This window comes from Myotis myotis, unplaced genomic scaffold, assembly GCF_014108235.1.
Source record: "Myotis myotis isolate mMyoMyo1 unplaced genomic scaffold, mMyoMyo1.p scaffold_m19_p_3, whole genome shotgun sequence".
NCBI lineage: Eukaryota > Metazoa > Chordata > Mammalia > Chiroptera > Vespertilionidae > Myotis > Myotis myotis.
Window position 1 is genome coordinate 157,715,619 of NW_023416335.1, and position 22,419 is coordinate 157,738,037.

At 46.0% G+C, this 22,419-nt stretch overlaps 1 protein-coding gene across 6 annotated transcripts; it reads left to right on the forward strand.

Annotated features, from left to right (window-relative positions):
• The first annotated feature begins 604 nt into the window (after positions 1 to 604).
• NACA (nascent polypeptide associated complex subunit alpha) lies at positions 605 to 12,984 on the forward strand. Of its 6 annotated transcripts, none has more exons than XM_036297849.1 (8): positions 605 to 760; positions 1,635 to 1,706; positions 11,017 to 11,102; positions 11,277 to 11,354; positions 11,673 to 11,819; positions 12,215 to 12,343; positions 12,541 to 12,663; positions 12,858 to 12,984. In XM_036297849.1, exons 2-8 carry the CDS (start codon positions 1,637 to 1,639, stop codon positions 12,870 to 12,872), a joined length of 648 nt encoding a protein of 215 aa, XP_036153742.1. In that variant the 5' UTR covers positions 605 to 760; positions 1,635 to 1,636; the 3' UTR covers positions 12,873 to 12,984. The 6 variants fall into 6 exon arrangements, with proteins under 6 accessions (XP_036153742.1, XP_036153743.1, XP_036153738.1 ...); XM_036297850.1 differs by lacking the exon at positions 605 to 760 and adding an exon at positions 1,297 to 1,315; XM_036297847.1 differs by lacking the exons at positions 605 to 760; positions 1,635 to 1,706 and adding exons at positions 2,615 to 8,917; positions 8,972 to 9,823.
• The last annotated feature ends 9,435 nt before the right edge of the window (positions 12,985 to 22,419 follow it).

Consider the following 22,419-nt stretch of genomic DNA (forward strand, 5'->3'; position numbering starts at 1 on the left):
ACTGGGGTGTACACCTGAAACTAATATAATGTATGTCAACTGTAATTAAAAATAAAATTTTAAAAATCAGTGTTTTTCTCTCCTTCTCTAAAAAAATAAGAATACTACTGTATGGGTACCTAATGTGGGGTGCTGGACCCAAATGGATGAGTTTCAGGATATGTAATAATAGGCGCCTAAAATATCAGGCAAAAAGAATTGTATATATGACTTCAACATCAGTCAAAATTGTGTATTCCAAAAATAAAATAAGGGTTAACCTGTAGGTCACTGCTGGTACCTTACAATGGTGTGAATACAACCTCTGTAGCATTCTATATTATTTAAAACCTCTTATTTTCCTGCATTATTTAAGAAAGGAAAAGCAAAAGTCGAAATAATAACGCTGCACTATTTGCAGGGGTAGGTTGCTTCTCTCATGGCATTTACCCTTCCTTCACCGGTCCAGACGCTTCAACCTGGGGGACGGAAGGGGTCGGCTATCTCCGGACCACGTGGCTCGGAGCAGACAGCTCCCGGCAGGCCTGCGCGTCCCAGCTCTGAATCCTTATCCTTATTTAGACTCGTCACCACCCCTGTTGGGAACAGACAGGCCGCCGCGGACGGGTCATTAGTGAGAGGAAGTGACTGGCTGCAGCTCCTGACCCGGACGCGATCTCTAGTCCCGCCCCCTCCGCCTGGCTTCCTCCTGCAACAGGCGTGGGTCACGCTGTCGCTCGCTCTCTTTCTGCCGCCATCTTGGTTCCGCGTTCCCCGCACAGTAAGTTGTGTCCTCGCTGTTACTCTATCCGCAACCATCCGCCTTTCTTGCGGCCTAAGCCACCCCGGGGGACTGAGACCTAAAGAGAGTCAGGGGCTTTATGTGGGCCCCCCCCGGTTCCTACTCGACCCTGGGAATTGTGGCTTTGGTGTCTCCGGACAAAATGGGGTCCGCGATTGGTGTCCTGGCAAAAGCAGGGCAGGAGGGCCGCGGGCCGCGCTGTTAGTCCGGGGCTGGCGTGGTGGGAGCCTTTGCGGTGTTGGGGGCGGAGGCGAAGTGTGTCTGCTGTTGGGAACGGCTTCAGGATCACCCGTAGGAGGTGAAGGGGTCACGGCCTTGGAAGTCCGCCCCCTCCCCCTCCCCCTCCGCGCACACACACACACGTCGTTCTTATTGTGACGAGTGTTTGGGGCTAAGGCTCCCTCTTTTCCCTCTTGATTCCCGAAAGTCGGCCCACGGAGACCGGGAGGTCCAGCCCGGGCGGCGTGAACGGGGGGAGGGAGGTGGTTCATAGTAGCGTCTGCCGTGCCTCGCGGCCGGAGCCTCCCTCTCGGGGTGCGAACGCAGTGCCGATGGCCGTCGTGTGGGGAGTGGGGTTGGAAACGGGGAATCACACGAGCCGCGGGGGGCCGGGAAGGCCGCCCTCTGCGGAGTGGAGCGGAGCGGGGAAGAAGGGGCGACTCGCCGGGTTAGCGATGTGCGGGTCACGTCACGCTTCTCGGCTCTTGCCAGCTTCCTGGGGAGGGTTGTCCCCAAACACCCTCGTGATGATTTTGCGCCACGGTTTTCTGCAGTTTTTGAAAAATACCTGCCTCTGGGTTGGGGGCAGCAGACCGGTCCCGGTCAGTTCAGGCCTCCTTTTTATTTCCTTCAGAAATGCCCGGCGAAGCCACAGAAACCGTCCCTGCTACGGAGCAGGAGCTGCCACAGCCCCAGGCTGAGACAGGTAGGACCCCCTAGTCCCCGCGCCGATGACTGACTGAGATGGTGAGATGGACCCTAAAGCCATTCGGGGGGTGCAGCGACAAAGAGAATGCCCTTCTGTCTTTCAGAGTTGTCTCTCGTTAGAGACGGTGAGGCTGTAGCTCTGTCGGGGATGAGCGTCCAGGATATTAACTGCTGTCCTTGGAGGGACTTCGTTTGGGAGTGGGGTGAAAACCGTACATTTAAGATTCAAGAACGTGGGAAGCTCCCTGGCCTGTTTTGTAGGCGGGGCCACTGCCTCCAAGGGAGCTTGCAAAGCTGGGCTGGGCAGGGGCTCGGTGATTCTTTCCCATTTGAACTGGATGACACACTGGCAGGCCAAGGAGACCTGAGCTTTTTCTAAGAAGGTCCAGCCAGCAAGTTGCATCAAGGTTTTAGATGGCAGAGCTTGGCATTGTGCCCTCATCACGTGTCTGATGAGATGTGTGCTGTGGTAAATGTGTCCTGGGACCAAGGACCCTCTTGGTCGGTTTACTTGTTTTATGGATTGGTGATGAGATGTCCAACAGCTTGTCTGGAACCCAGAATTGAATTAAAGCTTCCCTTTGACTATTTTTCAGCTTTGAAATTAATGAGTGTAGAACATGGTGTAAAGGCAAGTTTTGAAGTCTGGTTAAAGTGCTTCTCTATAAAACTTGAGAAAGGGATTAGTGAAACTACTTTTTTAATGAAGATCTTGCTGAGTTGTGCAAAACTAAATGAAGGGAATCTTCAGGGTGTAATCTTTTTTTTTTTCTTCTTATAGTAAATTAGTTTTTTTTTTTTAACTGCACCTGTCACTTAAGAACAATTCCCGTCTTCTGGAATTAAAATAGAGTTGTTTATAGTTGAAAGTGTTAAAGTCCGCCCTCTCCACCTGTCTGATTTCAGCAGCTGAAGGGATTAATACAGCTGCTGGTAAAGAAAAGGGAGGGCGTCCCTGAGTTTGGGAATGAGCTATGTGAAATCTTTGAACTATAGGGGACTAAAGGGCTGCTCTCTAAAGATCCTGTAATTCGGTGCTAAATAAAAATGCTCAGGTCTCGTTGAACAACTTGATTTTACAAATGTAGAGAGTGAAATTCAGATGAATTTCGAATAATTTGGTTTCAAGCTTCAAAGGGAATGCCATTAAATAGAGTACCTGAGAAAACTATCTCAGGAAATAGGTTATGGTGTCTAAACCAAGTAATTTGGTCCTTATCCCATCAGAGGAAAACATTCTAAGTTTCAAATTATGATTATGTTAGAAAGCATTGCATTTTAATCATAAGACTTTTACCTACCAACCCTCCAAGAAAAACTGGTTGAGCTGCCTGTCTTTTCTGTGCTACAATACTTTAAGAAAATTGTGAATTTGCATGCTACAGGCTTTTTTGTTTTGTTTTATTTTAAATATTCCCTTCAAAGTGTTGAGCATTTGTTATTCTACTCCTGTGTTACCTCCTGAATAATAAGCATGGATTTTTCTGTCATTCAGAATATCTTGCTTAGCTTTACTCTAGTGCCAGATACTGGTCTATTTTGACAGAATGACATACTTATCCACATTAAGGGGTGGAGATCCAATGTATTCTCTCCACTGCAATTCCCTACTTCCAAAATAGAACCGCAGTCTGGCTTAACCAGTTGGGTTACAGTATTATAATACAGTCCCTACCTTGTGACTAAGCTCTCTCCCTGGCAGTCTAATTCATCTGAGATTGATGTTTGGAGGTAACATTACCTGGGAAGGTCTGTAGACTATGGAATACAACTCACTTGTTTTGTTGGTTTGTTTGTTTGTTTGTTTGTTTTGGGTAAGTAAGCTGAAGCACAGGGAGGCTTAGTGACTGATTTAATAGTTTAGTATTAAATTCTGAAGCGTTTCAACTTTATGAAGAATTGAATTCTGCCAGACACCCACTTCTTTAAGCCTTATTCAGAGAGTCAGGCTTTTCCTGGCCTGGTGGTAACCTGAGCATATAAAGACCTGGTTTTGTCTCATTCCTCATCATCACCAACACTCACTACCTTCCTATTCCGGTTGTCAGTATCTGTTTTAATTAGTTCGTGGTCCCTGGTGGACAGGGTGGAACAGCTGTTTTTGTGGTGGTGATTCTATGGCCTGTGAGAAGACTTGGAGTTCATTTAAGGAAGGAAGAGAGGGGTGTATTCTTACTTGACTCCTGAATTATGTTTCGGAAGGGTTGCTATTGCCTGTCACCTTTGTCTAATCCTGTGTGGTGACTTTCCTCAGATTAAAAATTCTGGTGTTTCTTAGAAACATGTTATACCAAGTTGGGCTGCATAACTCACCTTTATTTTTTTCCTTCCCTTGCCTTTATTCCCTTTTTTGCTTTTCTCCTCCAGCTGTGCTTCCTGTGTCTTCAGCCTTGAGTGTCACTGCTGCCTCAGGGCAGCCTGTGCCAACCCTTCCCCCCCCTTGCTCCCTGCCCCCACAACAGCACCCTCTGACAACCCCTAACCAGCCTACCCCATTCCTTTCTCCCTCTGCTATTGCCTCTACCCCCTTTGAAGCTCCTTTTCCACAGGCATCTTCTGGGACAGCCCTGCCCTTGGGAGCTGCCCCTACGCTCCCTGACCCCCCAGCTTTCCTACCAAACCTAATAGGGCCTCCCATCTCCCCAGCTGCCTTAGCTCTGGCCTCTCCCATGATAACTCCAACTCTGAAAGGTGCCCATCCCTCTTCAGCTCCCTTGACTCTGGTGGCCTTGCCTCCCCACTCAGTTCAGAAGAGCTCTGCTGGTCCACCTAACCCTATTAGTTCACCTCCTTCAGCTGCTGTGGCTAAGTCAGGGTCCGTGACACCACTGTCAGCTCCCATTGCTTCCTCAGAACCAAAGACCTCTCCTATTCAAGCTCCCTCTCAAGTAGTCCCTAATCCAAAAGTTACCCCCATTCCTCCATGTACGGCCAGTGCTGTTCCTTCCCAGCCTTTAACTCCCTTGGCCTCTTCTGTTCAATCTGGATTAGCCTCCTGTGCTCAGACACCACCCACTACTCCCCTAGCCATCACCTCCCCTCAGGTCAAAGGCATACCTATTTCCTCAGCTCTGGCTTCTCCACAAAACCCTGTAAGCCTCAGCCTAAAGGGACCCCTTACTCCACCTGCTGCCTTACCTCTTTCAACCCAGTCTGTTCCTATGACTCCCAGTGCCCCCCCAGTTTTCCTCACTCCTATGGGCTCTCATCTTGTACCTTTACATCAGAGTTGTCTTGGTTCTCCTGTCCAGTGTGTAGGTCAAACAGGCCCTAATGTTCTGTCCGATTCTATAGTGGATACCATTTCGGTACACCACTCTTCCCTAGGGGCCTCTTGCCCTTCTCAGCAATCTGTAATTTCTCCCCCTCCTTCCAGAAATGAGGTGGCTCCTGCTGCTGTGGCTGCCTTTCCAGTGGGGGCTCCAGCTTCCTCTCTGCCTCTGTCGGTTGATAAGGGACTCTCTGCCATCACTAGTGTAGCCTCCTACAGCTCTTCTGGTTCCTCAGCTGTCTCTTCTCCCTTATCTCCTACAGCCCCTCTCACCCTCAAAGGCTCTCCTAATGCCACTCATCAGCCACCCTTAGAGGCCCAGATGCCTCCTGCTTCTCCAGGAAGTCCAGGCTTGAAAAAAGCTCCTGTTTCTTCTGTTGGAATTACCTCACTTGTGATGACTGACCCCTCTACAATTTCTGCCACACCTACCACCTTTGAGGTAGTAAATGCTACTTGTGTGTCTCCTCCAATTTCATCAGGTCTCATAAGTAATAACTCAGCTTCCCATACTGCCTTGGTTATGGCACCTGTGGCTCCCAAAGAGCTTCCTTCTCCTTGGGCAACAACTGCTCTGGGGATACCAGGCTCCCCTCCTCTGCCAGCACCTGCGGAGCTCAAAAGTCTCCCTGCTTCACAACTGGTCAAGTTCCCAACACAGAAAGATCACCAAACTGTCCCTGCCTCTCCTGTAGGAACCCCTATTTCACCAGCTCAGGCAGGACTCCCTACCAAGAAAGACCCTATTGTACTACCATTGGCGCTGGCAGCCCCTCAGAATCCTCCCACTCCCCAAAGTACATCTTCTCTGGAAATATCTCTCTGTGCTGAAGTCACCTTAGCAAGCAAAAGCCAAGTAGAGCCTCTGCCTGTAGGTAAGCCAGCTGCTGCTACTCCCTCTCCTCTGGGTGCTATTTCCCCAGCCTCTCTAATCAAGACAGATCCTTATGCAAGTCCAGACCCTACCAGTGTGCTTCTCAAAGGTTCTCTTCCTACCCCAAGTGTAGCTACATTTCCTTTGGAAAGTGCTGCCACTTCTGGGGGGACTCCTACAACTACCAAAGGAACCTCCACTCCTACAACAACAGCCAGCCCTTTTCTAGAAGGAACTGTCTCTCTAGCACCTAAAAGCCACCCAGCCAAGAAGGGTACTTCTGCTCTTACTGCTTTACCTTTGGTTCCTCCCACCTCTGAAAGTTGTTCTGTGGCTCCAGCCATGACATTATCCCCACAGAATGTTACTTCTCCAGCTTCTGTGGCACTGTCTTCTGAAATTCCCAAATCAGAACCCTTTCCCTCTCTTCCCCCAGCTGGTAATCCTCAAGTTACAAAGATAGGTCATAGTGTTTCTCATAGCTCAGCATTGGCATTTGTGGCCTCCTCTCCTGAAGGATGCCCAACTGAGGATGTTGGTGCTTCTGTTGCTGCATTTTCCAAAGGAACTTACCTAGCTGAATCCCCATCTTCTTTAGGGACTAGTGTGTCTCCTCAGACTGGAGGACCTCCAACCAAGAAGGGTTCGGCTACTTCTACTACCTTAACTCTTGCCCCCTCTGTTTCTAAAAATGTAGCCGCTGTCTCTGATACTCCTGCTGGCAATCTCTCATCTCCTGTTTCTCGAATTGAAGCTTCCTTTCTTCCAGAGGCCAGTTTTTCTTTTCAAGTCCCTGAGGAATCACTAACCAAGAAGCATTCCTCCACTCCTCCATCCCCCAAAGGGGCCCCTACTTCCCCAGCTGCTGTCTCCTCATCCCCCAAAGGGGGGCCAGCAAAACCATCCCCTAAAGAGACTCCTCCTCCTCCAGCTATTACTCCTTCCTCTCCCAAAGGAGCCCCAGCTACCCCACCTCCCAAAGGGGCCTGTACTCCCTCAGCTATGGCTCCTACCTCCCCAAAAAGGGGCCCAGCAACCTCATCTCCTAAAGAGACTCCCAAACCCCCAGTTATGTCCCTTCCTTCCCCTAAAGGGACCTCAGCAACTTCATCCCCCAGAGAGTCCCCAGCTGCCCCATTCACCAAAGGGACCTCAGCAACTCCATCTCCCACAGGGCCTGTAGCTATGCCACCCCCCAGAGAGTCTCCAACAGCCCCAGCCTCCAGAGGGGCCCCAGCAATCTTATCCCCCAAAGAGCCCTCAGATACACCAGCCCCCAAAAGGGCTTCAACAACTCCATCCTCTGAAGAGCCCTCAGCTGCCCCAACCCCCAAAGAGGCCCCAACAACTTCATCCCCCAAAAGAACCCCAACCCCCAAAGGGGCCCCAACAACTCCATCTCCCAAAGAGCCCTCAGCTGCCCCAACCCCCAAAGAGGCCCCAACAACTTCACCCCCCAAAAGAACCCCAGCCCCCAAAGGGGCCCCAACAACTCCATCCCCCAAAGAGCCCTCAGCTGTCCTGGCCCCCAAAGGGGCTCCAGCGGCTCCATCTCCCACAGAGTCCTCAAGTACCCCAGCAACTCCATCCCCCAAAGAGCCCTCAGCTGCCCCAGCCCCCAAAGAGGCCTCAGCAATTCCATCTCCCAAAGAACTCTCGGATACCCCAGCAACCCCAGCCCCTAAAGAGCCCTCAGCTGCCCCAGCCCCCAAAGGGGCCCCAACAACTTCATCCCCCAAAAGAACCCCAACCCCCAAAGGGGCCCCAGCAACTCCATCCCCCAAAGAGCCCTCAGCTGCCCCAACCCCCAAAGAGGCCCCAACAACTTCATCCCCCAAAAGAACCCCAGCCCCCAAAGGGCCCCCAGCAACTCCATCTTCCAAAGAGCCCAAAGGGGCCCCAGCAGCTCCATCCCCCAAAGAGCCCTCAGCTGCCCCAGCCCCCAAAGGGCCCCCAGCAGCTCCAGCCCCCAAAGAGCCCTCAGCTGCCCCAGCCCCCAAACGGGCCCCAGCAGCTCCATCCCCCAAAGAGCCCTCAGATACCCCAGCCCCCAAAGGGTCCCCAGCAACTTCATCCCCCAAAGGAGCCCCAGCAACTCCATCCCCCCAAGAGCCCTCAGCTGCCCCAACCCCCAAAGAGGCCCCAACAACTTCATCCCCCAAAAGAACCCCAGCCCCCAAAGGGCCCCCAGCAACTCCATCTTCCAAAGAGCCCAAAGGGGCCCCAGCAGCTCCAGCCCCCAAAGAGCCCTCAGCTGCCCCAGCCCCCAAAGGGCCCCCAGCAACTCCATCTTCCAAAGAGCCCAAAGGGGCCCCAGCAGCTCCAGCCCCCAAAGCGCCCCCAGCAACTCCATCTCCCAAAGAGCCCAAAGGGGCCCCAGCAGCTCCAGCCCCCAAAGCGCCCCCAGCAACTCCATCTCCCAAAGAGTTCAAAGGGGCCCCAGCAGCTCCAGCCCCCAAAGAGCCCTCAGCTGCCCCAGCCCCCAAAGGGCCCCCAGCAGCTCCATCTTCCAAAGAGCCCAAAGGGGCCCCAGCAGCTCCAGCCCCCAAAGAGCCCTCAGATACCCCAGCCCCCAAAGGGGCCCCAGCAACTTCATCCCCCAAAAGAACCTCAGCTCCCAAAGGGGCTCCAGTAACTTCATCCCCAAAAAAAACCCCAGCCCCCAAAGGGGCTCCAGCAGCTTCATCCCCCAAAGAGCCCTCAGATACCCCAGCAACTCTATCCCCCAAAGAGCCCTCAGATACCCCAGCCCCCAAAGGGGCCCCAACAACTTCATCCCCCAAAAGAATCCCAGCCCCTAAAGGAGCCCCAGCAGCTCCATCTCACAAAGAGCCCTCAGATACCCCAACCCCCAAAGGAGTCCCAGCAACACCAACTCCCAAAGAGCCCTCAGCTTCTCCAGCCCCCAAAGTGGCCCCAGCAACTCCATCTCCTAAAAGAACCCCAGCTAAAACTCCATCCCCCAAAGAGGTCTCAGCTACACCAGGCCCCAGAGTGGCTTCTACTCCTTCACCTGTGACTCCTCCAGGCCCCAAAGAGCTCTCGGCTACCCCAGCCCCCAAAGGGACCCCATCAACTTCATCCCCCAAAGAGCTCTCGGCTACCCCAGCCCCCAAAGGGACCCCATCAACTTCATCCCCCAAAGAGCCCTCAGCTGCCCCAGCCCCCAAAGGGGCCCCAGCAACTCCATCTCCTAAAAGAACCCCAGCTAAAACTCCATCCCCCAAAGAGCCCTCAGCTGCCCCAGCCCCCATAGGTGGCCCAGCAATCCCATCCTCCAAAGAGTCCCCTGCTTTACCAGTTCCAGTCACATGTCCCTTGGGATCCACTGCCCCTCAGGCATCTAAAGGGCTCCCAGTAAAGGAAGGCTCCACAGCTCTCAAAGCAGTACTTACTGGCCCAGCTTCAGAAAATGCACCAGTCATCATAGCTCCCACTCAGAAAGGTCCACCAGCCAAGAAGAAGAGTTCACCTCCTGTGTGCTCAGATCCCTCAGCCAAGAATGGTACTAAAGGACCCCTTTCTGCAGTGGCTCCTCCAACCCCTCTACTGGCAGTCTCCACTCAGAAAGGCACTTCTCCAAAGGGTCCCTTGGCTCCTCCTCCAAAGTCTGAGACATCTACGCCTCTAGCAACAGCGGCTTCTGAGAAGGTCCTTCCTAAAGCTGGATCAGCACCTGTCTCTCCAGCACCCACCCCAACAGTCTCTCTGCCTCTTGCTCCCTCCCCAGTTCCCCCTCTGCTTCCTAAACAGCAACCTCTGCCGTCCTCACCTGGGCTGGTGCTGGAATCATCCTGTAAGCCCTCAGCCCCCGCTGATGAGGATGAGCTGCCGCCTCTGATTCCCCCGGAACCAATCTCGGGGGGAGTGCCTTTCCAGCCGGTCCTCGTCAACATGCCCACCCCCAAACCTGCTGGGATCCCTGCCCCAACCCCCTCTGCCAAGCAACCTGTTCTGAAGAACAACAAGGGTATTTGCCTTGGTTTGCTGTGTGCATGGTGTGTCGCCCACACTCCTCCTGGGGGCTACCCACCATTACTAACCCTAGGATGCGCCACTTTCTCCAGAATATCTGCTTGTGTTTGAAAATAGAATTAGAATGATCATTTTAAGTGCAAAAGCTCTAGGAATGTAGAACAATCTTGGTTTTCATCATTTCAGATAGTCCATTGTGTATCATCTTGTGTAATGGGGATCCAGACTAACCCTGAGTTTCCATCATTTTACCTAACTGATGTGATGTTGAAAACCAAAGACCTTCTAGATCTTAATCTGCTCTAATTTCTACCACATCACTAACCTTGTCCCTGGGCCTGGGATTTGCTAAAATATTGGGAAGCTATTGAATATTGGAACTATTTGAATTTCTGTTCACTTCTTGGAATTAGTAAGGACCAGTGCCCAGGGACTTCCTTTGTTTAAAAGACCTATTTTTCCTAGTCTGAGAATGGTGTAGGTATATGCTTTTTTCCCTCAGTAGTCTATTGTGCTTGGCCTTTCAATTGAGGAAAACTTAAAATATATGAATTATGTTTGAAAGAAATGGGAGAGGTCACAGGACGATAACTAGTAAAGGTGACTATTGGAACTGTAGGTTGGCATCATTGAGAGAATCTTTAGTACTATTTATTAGATCAAATTGCTGGGGTCAGTGGCTTGAAAATAAGGCTAACTGTGTGTACATAACTGCTTCTGGCCTCCCCAAACGCAGTTTAAAGGATAAGGGGAAAGTTCCCTTCCTCATCTGCTGCCACAATGTGAAAGTGTTTTTCACTTCCGTGTATCTGCAGACACCTTGTCTGCCAGAACCTTTCTGGGATGGTTGGGCTATTGGATAGTGGTTGGAGTTACATAGGTCATTGGTGTTCGCCTATGCGAAGAAGTGAAGGCCTTGAGGGAAATGAAGCAGTTATAGTATATAAACTGTTCAGCTGAATCTAGTAATTACCTCTCATTTCTGGGGCTGGGTCTTTAAGAATGTATACACACTAGTTTGTGACTAAGTAGGGGGCTATCAAGCTGACTTTATACAAGTCAGTTGGTTTACATTTAACTTTACGAGGTTTAAAATAAGCCAGTGACCTCTAGTCCAAGCAGGCCATGGTGTGGCAAGCCTCCTTTTAATCTCCACTGAAAATTACTAAAAATTATTTTGCCTCCTAGGGTCTGGAACAGAGTCTGACAGTGATGAATCAGTACCAGAGCTCGAAGAACAAGATTCCACACAGGCAACCACACAACAAGCCCAGGTAGGTATTCTCTTACTCATTGGTATAAATACTTGGAATAAGGAAGCACTGCAGAACCAGGGTTGACCAGAGAAGATGACTTACATATCTGGAGCTGTAAACTTTCATAAAGGGAAAACCACAGGGGGATTGTGGAATCCAAGTCTTACGTTTCAGCTTACTGTTTTATTTTAGCTGGCGGCGGCAGCTGAAATCGATGAGGAACCAGTCAGTAAAGCAAAACAGAGCCGGAGTGAAAAGAAGGCACGGAAGGTAATACTTTAAGTTATAAACAAGGACTGGTGCCCAAGGACTTCCTTTTTTTTTTTTTTTTTTTTTTTTGAAAGACCATTTCTGATGAAGCAGCTTCAGAGGAACAGACTCTGGGTGGGAGTAGAATTGTGTTTAGTTAAAGTAACAGAAGCTGTTGTGGCAGGAAACCCAGAAGTCCTGGGAATCCATTCTGTATTCTTACATAAACTTTTCTTAGCCCAGAAAAAGACTTTCTTTTGGATGTGGTATTACTGTGGTCCTTACTTCCTGGCGCTGCTTCTAAAAAATTTGAAAACCTGATGTTCTTTTGTTCCTTAGGCTATGTCCAAACTGGGTCTTCGACAGGTTACAGGGGTTACCAGGGTCACTATACGGAAATCTAAGAATATCCTCTTTGTCATCACAAAACCAGATGTCTACAAGAGCCCTGCTTCAGATACCTACATAGTTTTTGGTGAAGCCAAGGTAAGGAAAGTTTTCATGGGAATTGCTCTAGACCAGGGTTTCTCAAGCTCAGCACCATTGATATTTTGGGTCAGTAATTCTTTGTTGTGGAAGGGCTGCCCTATGCATTATAGATGTTTTATTTAGCAGGATCACATCCAGTTGTAATTTTAAAAAAGCAAAAACTAAAAAACTCCAGATATTGGACAGATATCCCCTCCAGTTGAAAATCACTGCTTTAAACATAAGCTACTTCTACAGTGATCTGAGTGAGGGCAAACTATTTAAAGCTATATAGCTATAGTAAGTTAACCTGAAGTGAGTTTAGAGTGCAAGTTTGGAAAATATGTAAATGATTTCTTTCACTTACTACAGACAGATCTGTTCATATGCATCTCTTATTTTCTGTTCTACAGATTGAGGATTTATCTCAGCAAGCACAGCTAGCAGCTGCTGAGAAATTTAAAGTTCAAGGTGAAGCTGTCTCAAACATTCAAGAAAACACACAGACTCCAACTGTACAAGAGGAGAGTGAAGAGGAAGAGGTATATAAGGAAATCTTTTATACTTTTAATTCTCTCCAGGTAGTATTATGTTTGTATTGATGGGTGGGTTCTATATTGTTTTACTCTCTTAAGTCCCATTGAGTGAAATAGTTTTTGAGTTAAGACTGACTCCAACAAACTATACTGAAATTGTTCTTGCCTTTAGTTTATTACGTGTGTTTTTCCCTCTCTCTCAGGTTGATGAAACAGGTGTGGAAGTTAAGGACATAGAATTGGTCATGTCACAAGCAAATGTGTCAAGAGCCAAGGCAGTCCGAGCCCTGAAGAACAACAGTAATGATATTGTAAATGCTATTATGGTAAGTGTCCAAGCCTTGATTCCTGACTCCCTGGAGTGACCTGACCAATTATGGGTGACTTGATTTTCTTATGTTTATTATCAGCCAATTAGGAAACCTCATTCCAAAGCCTGTCTTGAGTTGCCTTAAATTTTAGTGACCTGAATTCTGTCAGTTTGCCTATTATACCTCTGATTATCTCTTTTCTCTTACAGGAATTAACAATGTAACCATCTAAAAAGGAAGACCCTTTTTTGTGTGTTTCAAAAGAGTTACTGCAGCTTGGTTTGAAATTTGTACTGTTTCTATCATTAATAAAGTTATGGCTTCTTGTGGGATGAACTCAGTGGGTGCTTGATCTCTTCCCCCCAGAAAGCAAAAAGACTGTAGAAATGAAAGCACATTTATTACTCTTAAGACCTCAGCTTCAGTTGAAAAGATTTAATGCCACAGATTACCCCTTAAAATCTCAGCCTTTTCCTTTCTGGTAAGAAGGAAAGTATTGTATGTACTAGGCTATCTGTTAAGACCTTTTTTTCTTCTTTTTTTTTATCTTTATTGTTGAAAGTATTACATATGTCCTCTTTTATCTCCCATTGACCCCTTATAGCTCACCACAGGCCTTTGCCACCCTATTGTCTAGGACCTTCTTGCCTTCAGAGACTACAACTTAATTGTTATATTTCTTGTTTTCAGTTTCTTTCCCAGATGTTAAGCATTATCATATGCTGATTCTTCTTTATTTAATAATCAGCTCCTTCTCTAACCTACAGTCTTTCTGAACACTTTGGACCTTTTCTTTCCTTTATGAGAGGCAGTGCACATTGGTTACATTTTGACATGTAAGAGCTTGATAGAGGATTGGAGAGATTGCATCATGGATGTGATGAAAAGACCACACTTTGTAGAACATCAGAAGCTACCTTATGAAGGGAAGGATTTTGATTATTATATACAATGCAAACACTCTGCTCTCTCACATTTTAATCTGCAAAGTAAATTATGATTAGGGTAGCCTTAATCATGCTAAGACAATGAGTGAAAACCAGAACTGTACCAGGCAAACGTACATGTGATTACCCAGTTTATGATAAATATAGTGCTATAGAAGTCCTAAGAAGAGTAAAGTTAAACTTTCTGGGTTTAGGTTGTAATATGGTCTGGGGTAAAGCAAGGAACTAAAATTTGGGAATAGTAAGGCTATAAGTAATTTAAAGGAAGAATCTAAAATGAATAAGTGATACACCTAGAAGGAATGTTAGAAAGGAAGATTACCATCATGGAAGATTTTTGGATCTAAAACTTAGAGATATTTTATTGAATCCAGTCTTCTCGGTTTCTATGAGAGTATTATTTTAGTGATGTGAAAGTTAAGTACCAAAGAGGTTAAATAACTTCCCCAAAGACAGTCACTAAAAGTATTATATGTACCTTTTCTTTGTGGCAGGCTATCCTGGAGAAGCACAAATTGACTTCTGACTGGGAATGATGCCCTGCTTCCATTTCACTGGGATAGAACAGATTAGTTTTATTAGGCTAACAATAGGCCCCTAGGCTGTCAAGTCTGAGACAGCCAGTAATTCTCACTTCAGGAAGAAACTTAGGGATACTGTATTAACTCAAAATTTCCTCATCCTTCCTTCTGTACAGTTAACAAACTGCCAATTCTTGGTTACTTTTTTAGAGAATTGTATTGTTCAAGGCTATTACAGCCACCAGTGCTGTAGTTCTGTTTCTTCCCACCTCAAGGACCTTGCTATTGCTAACCCTTTCTACCATTGATTCCTTTCCCTTCACCATTTTTCCCACCATCCTTGAAATGTACAACTAACTTTCTTTGTCACAGAATGATTATGGGGTGTATAGGTTAAACCTTTTGACGAGGAATTACTCCTTCCTGGTTCTCAAACTGATTAAATACCTGTGTTCAAATATTCGGTAGACCATTTAACAATGATACCTTAACGTCTGGCTTCAGCTATAAAAATAGGCCTACTACAAAACATATAGGATTGTTGAAAGTATTTGCTAAGAATCTGAAACTTGCCAAAACCGGTTTGGCTCAGTGGATAGAGCGTCGGCTTGCGGACTGAAAGGTCCCAGGTTCGATTCCGGTCAAGGGCATGTACCTGGGTTGCGGGCACATCCCCAGTAGGGGATGTGCAGGAGGCAGCTAATCGATGTTGCTCTCTCATCGATGTTTCTAACTCTCTATCTCTCTCCCTTCCTCTCTGTAAAAAATCAATAAAATATATTTAAAAAAAAAAAAAAAAAAGAATCTGAAACTGGCACAGGTTTACTAAGTGACCCTTATTTTTTAGGGGGGGGGCGGGGAATGTAGTGGACCAGTTTTAGTTCCTTAGCTATATTCTCACCATGTTTCTACCACTCAATTAAAAATTGATTTTTAAAATTATTAAATATTTGAAAGCATGTCTTCCTGCAAATTGCTTTTCACTTCAACTTTATTTCCAAGAACTATCAATGGAGATAGATGTAGTTTTTTCCATTACCTATCCAATCCACTGTAGTCTGGCTTTTAACCTTTACCTCTCCACCAAATGAATAGTTCTCATCAAGGTCACCTAGTTGCTAATTCCAGGGGACACTCTTCATGCATGGCTACATTTGTCTTTTCCTTCCTCAACTTAGTGTCTTTAACATCATTCTTGGTTTCTCTCAAATCTGATTCATTTGATATCCACAAAATTAGTTCCATTATCTACCCCATATAAATTTTTCCATATATATTTCCTGCTAACATGAACGACACAGCTATCCATTTGGTCATACAAAAAGGAAACCTAGTCTTTGGAACTAACGATGTTGGGGAAATGATATCCATGAGTAAAAGAATGAACTACAAGTGGATCAAAGACATAAAACCATAAAACTCAAGAAAATTGGAAAAGCTTCATGTCATTAACACCAAAAATAGGCAACAACAACAAAATTGGATTTCACCAAAATTTATATGTCAAAGGACACAAGTCAACAGTAATAAGGCAACCCACAGATTGAAAAATACTTGGCAATAAGGGATTAATATTCAGAATATATAAAGAACAAAACATTTAAAAATGGGTCAAGGACTTAAAATGTACCACTCGTTCATTAGAAAAATGACTATCAAAATATGAGTTGCCCAGCCAGTGTGATTCAGTGGATTGAGCACTGTCCTGTGCACCAGGATGTCATGGTTTAATTCCAGTCAGGGCACATGCCAAGGTTGTGGGCTCAATCCCCAGTAGGGGGCGTGCAGGAGGCAGCCAGTGAATGTTTTGAAATCAATAAAAACATTTTTTTAAATGAGTGTTGGTAAAGATGTAAAATTAGAACCTCTGCACTGTTGATGGGAATATAAAGTGGTGCAGCTGCTATGGAAAGCAGCATGGGAGTTTTCAACAATTACCATGTGATCTAGCAATTCCACTTCTGGGTGTGTGGGTTTTTTTAATGTTTTATTGATTTCAGAGAGGAAGGGAGAGAGTGAGAGAAACATCAATGATGAGAGAGAATCACTGCCTCCTGGACACCCCACAAAGGACTGACCCTGCAACCCAGGCATGTGCCCTGACCCAGAATCAAACCGTGACCTGGTTCATAGGTCAGTGCTCAACCACTGAGCCACACCAGCCAAACCACTTCTGGATATTTAATTGAAAGCCTCAGAGATGTGTACACCCAATCAGCATTATTCACAGTAGCCAAAAAGTAAAAGCAACGTAAGTGCTCCTCACAGAGGAATGAATAAACAATGTGTGTGTATATATCCTATATAATAAAAGGCTAATATGCAAATAGACAAAATGGCCAAACAACTCGTTGCTATGAGGTGCGCTGACCACCAGGGGGCGCACATGGAACATGGTGGGCATCACTGTGGTGGGCCAGTGGAGCAGGTGAACAGGGACACCAGACCAAGGCAGAACTCAGGTTACTGTCATCAGGGCAAGCCTCTGATGGTTACTGAAAATTCTTTGCTCCTGTGTGCCACGATCCTGCCCAGCACTCGCACCTGCTGCCAGTGCAGGAGCCACTGCTCATACCCACTGCTGGCGCAGGCCCCAATCGTCCCTCTGGGGTTCCCCACCTCCCCCTGTTCCTAAGGGGTGATGGGGGCAGCAGCCACTGCTCGCACCTGCTGCTGGCGCTGGCCCAAATTGCCGGAAGCCAGTCCCTCCTTGCTGCTTGACACAGTCGCTGCAGGAAAGAAACATCTGCACAGCATATGTTTCAAGGGACCTGGCATATATAGCATACTGTTCTTAATATGTTTGCTCCCCTTAGCGCTGTGTGTTTTAACCAAGGTCACCTCTCCGAGAAAGGTTGTTTCCCCAGGTAGGAATTTTTCCCTGAAGTCAGGGAGGGGATGCCTCTCCTAGAAAGGTTGTTTCCCCAGGTAGGAATTTTTCCCTGAAGTCAGGGAGGGGATGAAACTCCTTAACTAAGTGCCAGGCGGGTAGTTAATCACTACAAACAATCATGCTTAAGCTACATAATCTTTACTCCCTAGAATGGAGATAAGAAACGCCCTAACCTTTGTAATAGAAATTGACAGGATTAAAATCAACTGGGATAAATACGGATGTAACAAGACAATAAACAGCAGAACTTCGCTGGAGATCCAGACCAGAACTTGGCTGGAGATCCTGGCTAGAGATCCTGGCTAGGCTGCTGATCAACTGAACGCTGTCTCCGTGTCCTTCCTTCTTCGCCGACTCTGTCTACGCCTTTGGGAACCCCTGGACCTGCTGGGGTTGGACCCCAGCATCTGGCGCCCGAACAGGGTTCCCTTAGGTAAGTCCCCCTGTACTTGGGACGGATAGGACTGCACCGTAGGGTGCTGCAGACCCCCCCCCCCCCCATAGAGAATAAGTAGGGTAAGCGGGTAGTTAGTACAGAACTTAGATTGACAAGATGGGTCATACTGAGTCTAAAGAAAAAAGACTCTGTATTAATCTTTTAACGCATATGCTTACTAACAGAATTGGAGTTGAGGTTTTTCCCAGTGAGACAGAAAGTTTTATAGAAGAAGTATGTCAATGGCTTCCAGAGGATGGAACTGTTAATTTAAAAACTTGGGTTGAAGTAGGAAAGCAATTAAAGAAACACCATGAATCTGACAAGGTCCTGCCATGTTTCTTTTCCCTCTGGGATTCAATCTGTGACACCTTGGCACCAGAGGCAAAAACGGTTGAACTTTCTCAAAATTCAAATAGTCCCTTGGCTCCACCCAGAGAGGACACATCATCATTGTCTTCAGCTCAATCTAAAAGCAATTTAGCTATGCCTACTGATCGGGAGGAGAATAAATATCATAAACATGACCATTGTTCCTTTCCAGTCAGTAGAGAGGAGAATGGCCCTCCCATTCAAAACAGGCTCCCCAAATTAGAAAGGAAGCCTAAACCAGGTCCTGTGGCTCCTATGAGCTCCATGTCTAAATTTCAAAGGGCAATAAGAGAAGCTGAAGCTAATGGAGATCTTGAATTCTCACTCTGCTTCCCAGTTACATATGAGAATGAGTCTGGTGGGAATAGAAACCCCACCTTGGAGCCTATACCTTACAAAGTACTTAAAGAATTAAAATTGGCCTGCTCTGAATATGGACCTCTAGCTCCTTACACACAAACCTTGGTAGAAACCCTAGCCAGTAAATGGATGACTCCTTATGATTGGTCACAGGTTTGTAAATCCTGTCTCTCAGGAGGCGATTACTTATTATGGAAAACTGAATATGAAGATCTTGCTAAGAAAGCTGTAGCCACTAGCGAAAAAACCAGAAAAAGAATAACCCTAGACATGATATTAGGAGAAGGTGATTTTAACACGGCTGAGGAGCAAATGAATATGCCCACAGAGGCACTTACCAAAGTAACCAGTTGTGCAGTAAGTGCCTGGAAATCCCTACCTTATACAGCAGGAAAAACCACCACCCTTACAGAGGTTAAACAGAAGGTCGAGGAACCATATCAGGATTTCCTTTCTCGCCTCATGCAGGCAGTCAAGAGAGTAATCAATAACAAAGAGGCAGCCGATATCCTAATCAAACAACTGGCTTTTGAAAATGCTAATAATACCTGTCAGGCTTTATTAAGGCCGATTCGCAGAACAGGAACTATAAATGATTTTATAAAACAGTGTGCTGATGTAAGTCCAGCATTTATACAGGGTGTAGCTATAGCTGCAGCTCTCAAAGGGGAGACATACCCTCAATATGTACAGGGTATAGGACAAGCCAGCAATAATACAGGTAATAAAAGAAATATGAACTGCTACTCTTGTGGCTTATCTGGGCACTTTAGCAGAGAATGCCCAAATAAAAATAATAATACTCAGGCCAGATGGCAAGCTCCTCGACAACCTGGAAATACATTAGGGAATAATATTAATCCTCCAAAAACCGTCTGTCCCCGATGTCAGAAAGGATTCCATTGGGCAAAGGAATGTAGATCAAGATACCATAAAAATGGTCGGCCTTTAAACTCTACAAATAGCTCCCAAGGAGGTTATATCCCATCACCTCAATCGGGAAACTTGAGAAGGGGCCAGCCCCAGGCCCCTGCAATAATAGGGGCATCAACCTTCAACCCCTTTGCAAATTTCGATCAGTCAGTGACCTCTTCAGGGCAACCCCAGGCAGTGCAGGATTGGACCTCCACTCAACCACCCATGCAGTACTAACCCCAGACTCGCCAGTAGCAGCCATTCCTACAGGAGTGTCTGGGCCACTGCCTGAGGGAACTGTAGGTTTAATATTAGGACGGAGCTCCACCTCGTTACAGGGGATCTTAGTCATCCCAGGAGTTGTTGATGCAGACTACACAGGAGAAATACAGATTTTACTTTCCCCACCCACCACAACTATACAGATTCAGCCCAACCAGAGAATTGCCCAATTAATCCTGTTACCAATACATAAAATAGGGACAGCTGTTACCCAGGAAGCTAGAGGGGCCGGAGGCTTTGGATCTAGTGATGCAGCATTTTGGATACAAGAAATCCATGCTACTAGACCTACAAAAATTTTACAAATTCAGGGAAAACCAATTGAAGGTCTATTGGATACAGGAGCAGATGTTTCCTGCATAGCAGAGAAGGATTGGCCCTCTTCATGGCCCACGCACACCACCTCCACTTCCCTAGTAGGACTAGGCAAGGCATCTAATGTAAAAAAGAGTTCTCAGATTCTGACTTGGGCTGATGAAGATCAACATTCGGGAACATTCTGTCCCTATGTAATTACGATTATCCCCTTTACATTATGGGGAAGAGATATCTTGTCTCAAATGGGAGTTGTATTATATAGCCCCAGTGATAGAGTAACATCACAGATGCTAGACACGAGATTTAATCCAGGAAAGGGATTAGGAAAGGAAAGTAATACCTCACACTCCTCGACAGGATCTGTAATTGGGGCCATTGCCCTTAGGACTGCTGATCCCATAGTCTGGAAATCGTCACAACCAGTATGGGTTGAGCAATGGCCCTTAACATCTGAGAAAATATCAGCAGCCCGACAATTAATTGATCAGCAATTAGCAGAGGGACATATAGAGCCATCAAATAGTCCCTGGAACACACCCATATTTGTAATAAGAAAGAAATCAGGCAAGTGGAGACTTTTGCAAGATCTAAGAGCCATAAATGCCACCATGGAAGATATGGGCTCCTTACAACCTGGATTGCCCTCCCCTGTGGCAATTCCACAGGAGTATTGTGTTGTTGTTATTGACTTACAGGATTGTTTTTTCACTATACCTCTTCACCCAGCTGATTGTCAAAGATTCGCATTCAGCATACCATCAGAAAACTTTAAACAGCCTTATCAGAGATACCAATGGAAGGTTCTCCCACAAGGGATGAAAAATAGTCCTACATTATGTCAAAAGTTTGTAGATCAGGCATTGCAAGTTATTAGAAAGAAATTTTCAGATCTATATCTTATTCATTATATGGATGATATTTTACTAGCTCATAAAGATCGGGCTACTTTACAGGAAATTCTTACTCAGACCATCCTTGCTTTAGAAGAACATGGTCTAAAAATAGCCCCAGAAAAGATTCAGACTGAACCTTCTTTTTCATACTTAGGCAGAATATTACATACCTCTACTATCACCCATCAGCCTCTACAATTAAGAAAAGATCATTTAAACACATTGAATGATTATCAGAAACTATTAGGTGATATCAACTGGGTCAGGCCATATCTAAAAATAACCACTCTTGACTTAAAACCTCTATTTGACATTTTAAAGGGAGATTCTAACCCTAAATCTCCCCGACAATTAACTGTAGAAGGAGAAAAGGCTATAGCAAAAATAGAACAGGCCATCAATAAACAGCAGCTACAGTATCTAGATTATTCCAAATCTTGGGCCTTAATTATTCTAGCCACTAAATATACTCCTACAGGATGCTTATGGCAGGAAGGACCATTAGAATGGATACATTTACCTGTCACTCCTAGGAAGATTGTACCACCCTATCCCTCCCTAGTGGCCACTCTCATTATCAAAGGTAGACGACGCAGTATCGAACTCTTTGGAAGAGAAGTTACTGAGATAATAATACCTTATAAAAGAGAACAATTAGACACACTATTACAATTTGAAGAAGAGTGGCAAATAGCTATAGGTAACTTCCCAGGACAAATTTTACATCATTTGCCAAGATCACCTATATTGCAATTTCTCTCCCTACATCCGTTTATATTTCCTATCAAATGTTCAAAAGAACCATTATCACCTCCTGCCTCCTTAGTATTCACAGATGGTTCCTCTAATGGTAGGGCAGTAACAATCATTGACTCAATAACCCATGTTCAACAAACTCTAGAGACGTCAGCTCAGAGAACAGAGCTTTTGGCAGTCATTTATGCTTTTGAACAATTGCAACAGGTTCCCTTTAACTTGTACACTGACTCTCAATATATAGTTAAATTATTTCCTCATATTGAGACCGCCTCTCTCCCACAAGGAAGAACAGCCATTTTCTCTTTGTTAACTCAGCTACAAACTTGCATTCACAAACGAGAAAAGGCTTTCTATATTGGACATATTAGAGCTCATTCCTGCCTACCAGGACCCTTAAGCGAAGGAAATTATCAGGCGGATTTACTAACTCGCCCAGTAGTTTGTACAGCTCTAGAAGAAGCCCGGCGGTCTCATGCCATTCACCATCAAAATGCTTCTGCTCTCCGTCTATATTATCGCATATCTAGAGAAGCTGCTCGAAGTATTGTGCGTGACTGCGGCCATTGTCCTACTCATTTTCCTAGCCCTGCTACTGGAGTTAATCCAAGAGGACTTAGACCCTGTGACTTATGGCAGATGGATATTACTCATGTCCCATCTTTTGGCAAACTTTGCTATGTGCATGTTTGTATTGATACCTTTTCTCATGTTATCCTTGCTTCTGCACGTACAGGAGAAGCCTTTAAAGATGTAAGTCAACATCTATTCCAATGCTTTTCCTACCTAGGAATACCAAGGGCACTTAAAACTGACAATGGGCCTGCCTATACCTCTAGAGCTTTTAAAAACTTATGCTCTACATTCGGCATCGCACATACTACAGGAATACCCTACAATCCTCAAGGCCAAGCAATAGTAGAAAGGGCTCACCAAACTTTAAAAACACAAATTAAAAAATTACAAGAAAATGAGTTTAAATATTCCTCTCCTCATCATGTTCTACAACATGCTCAATTTGTAATTAATATACTAAATGTAGATTCTGAGGGAAATTCCCCGATGTACAGGCATTGGA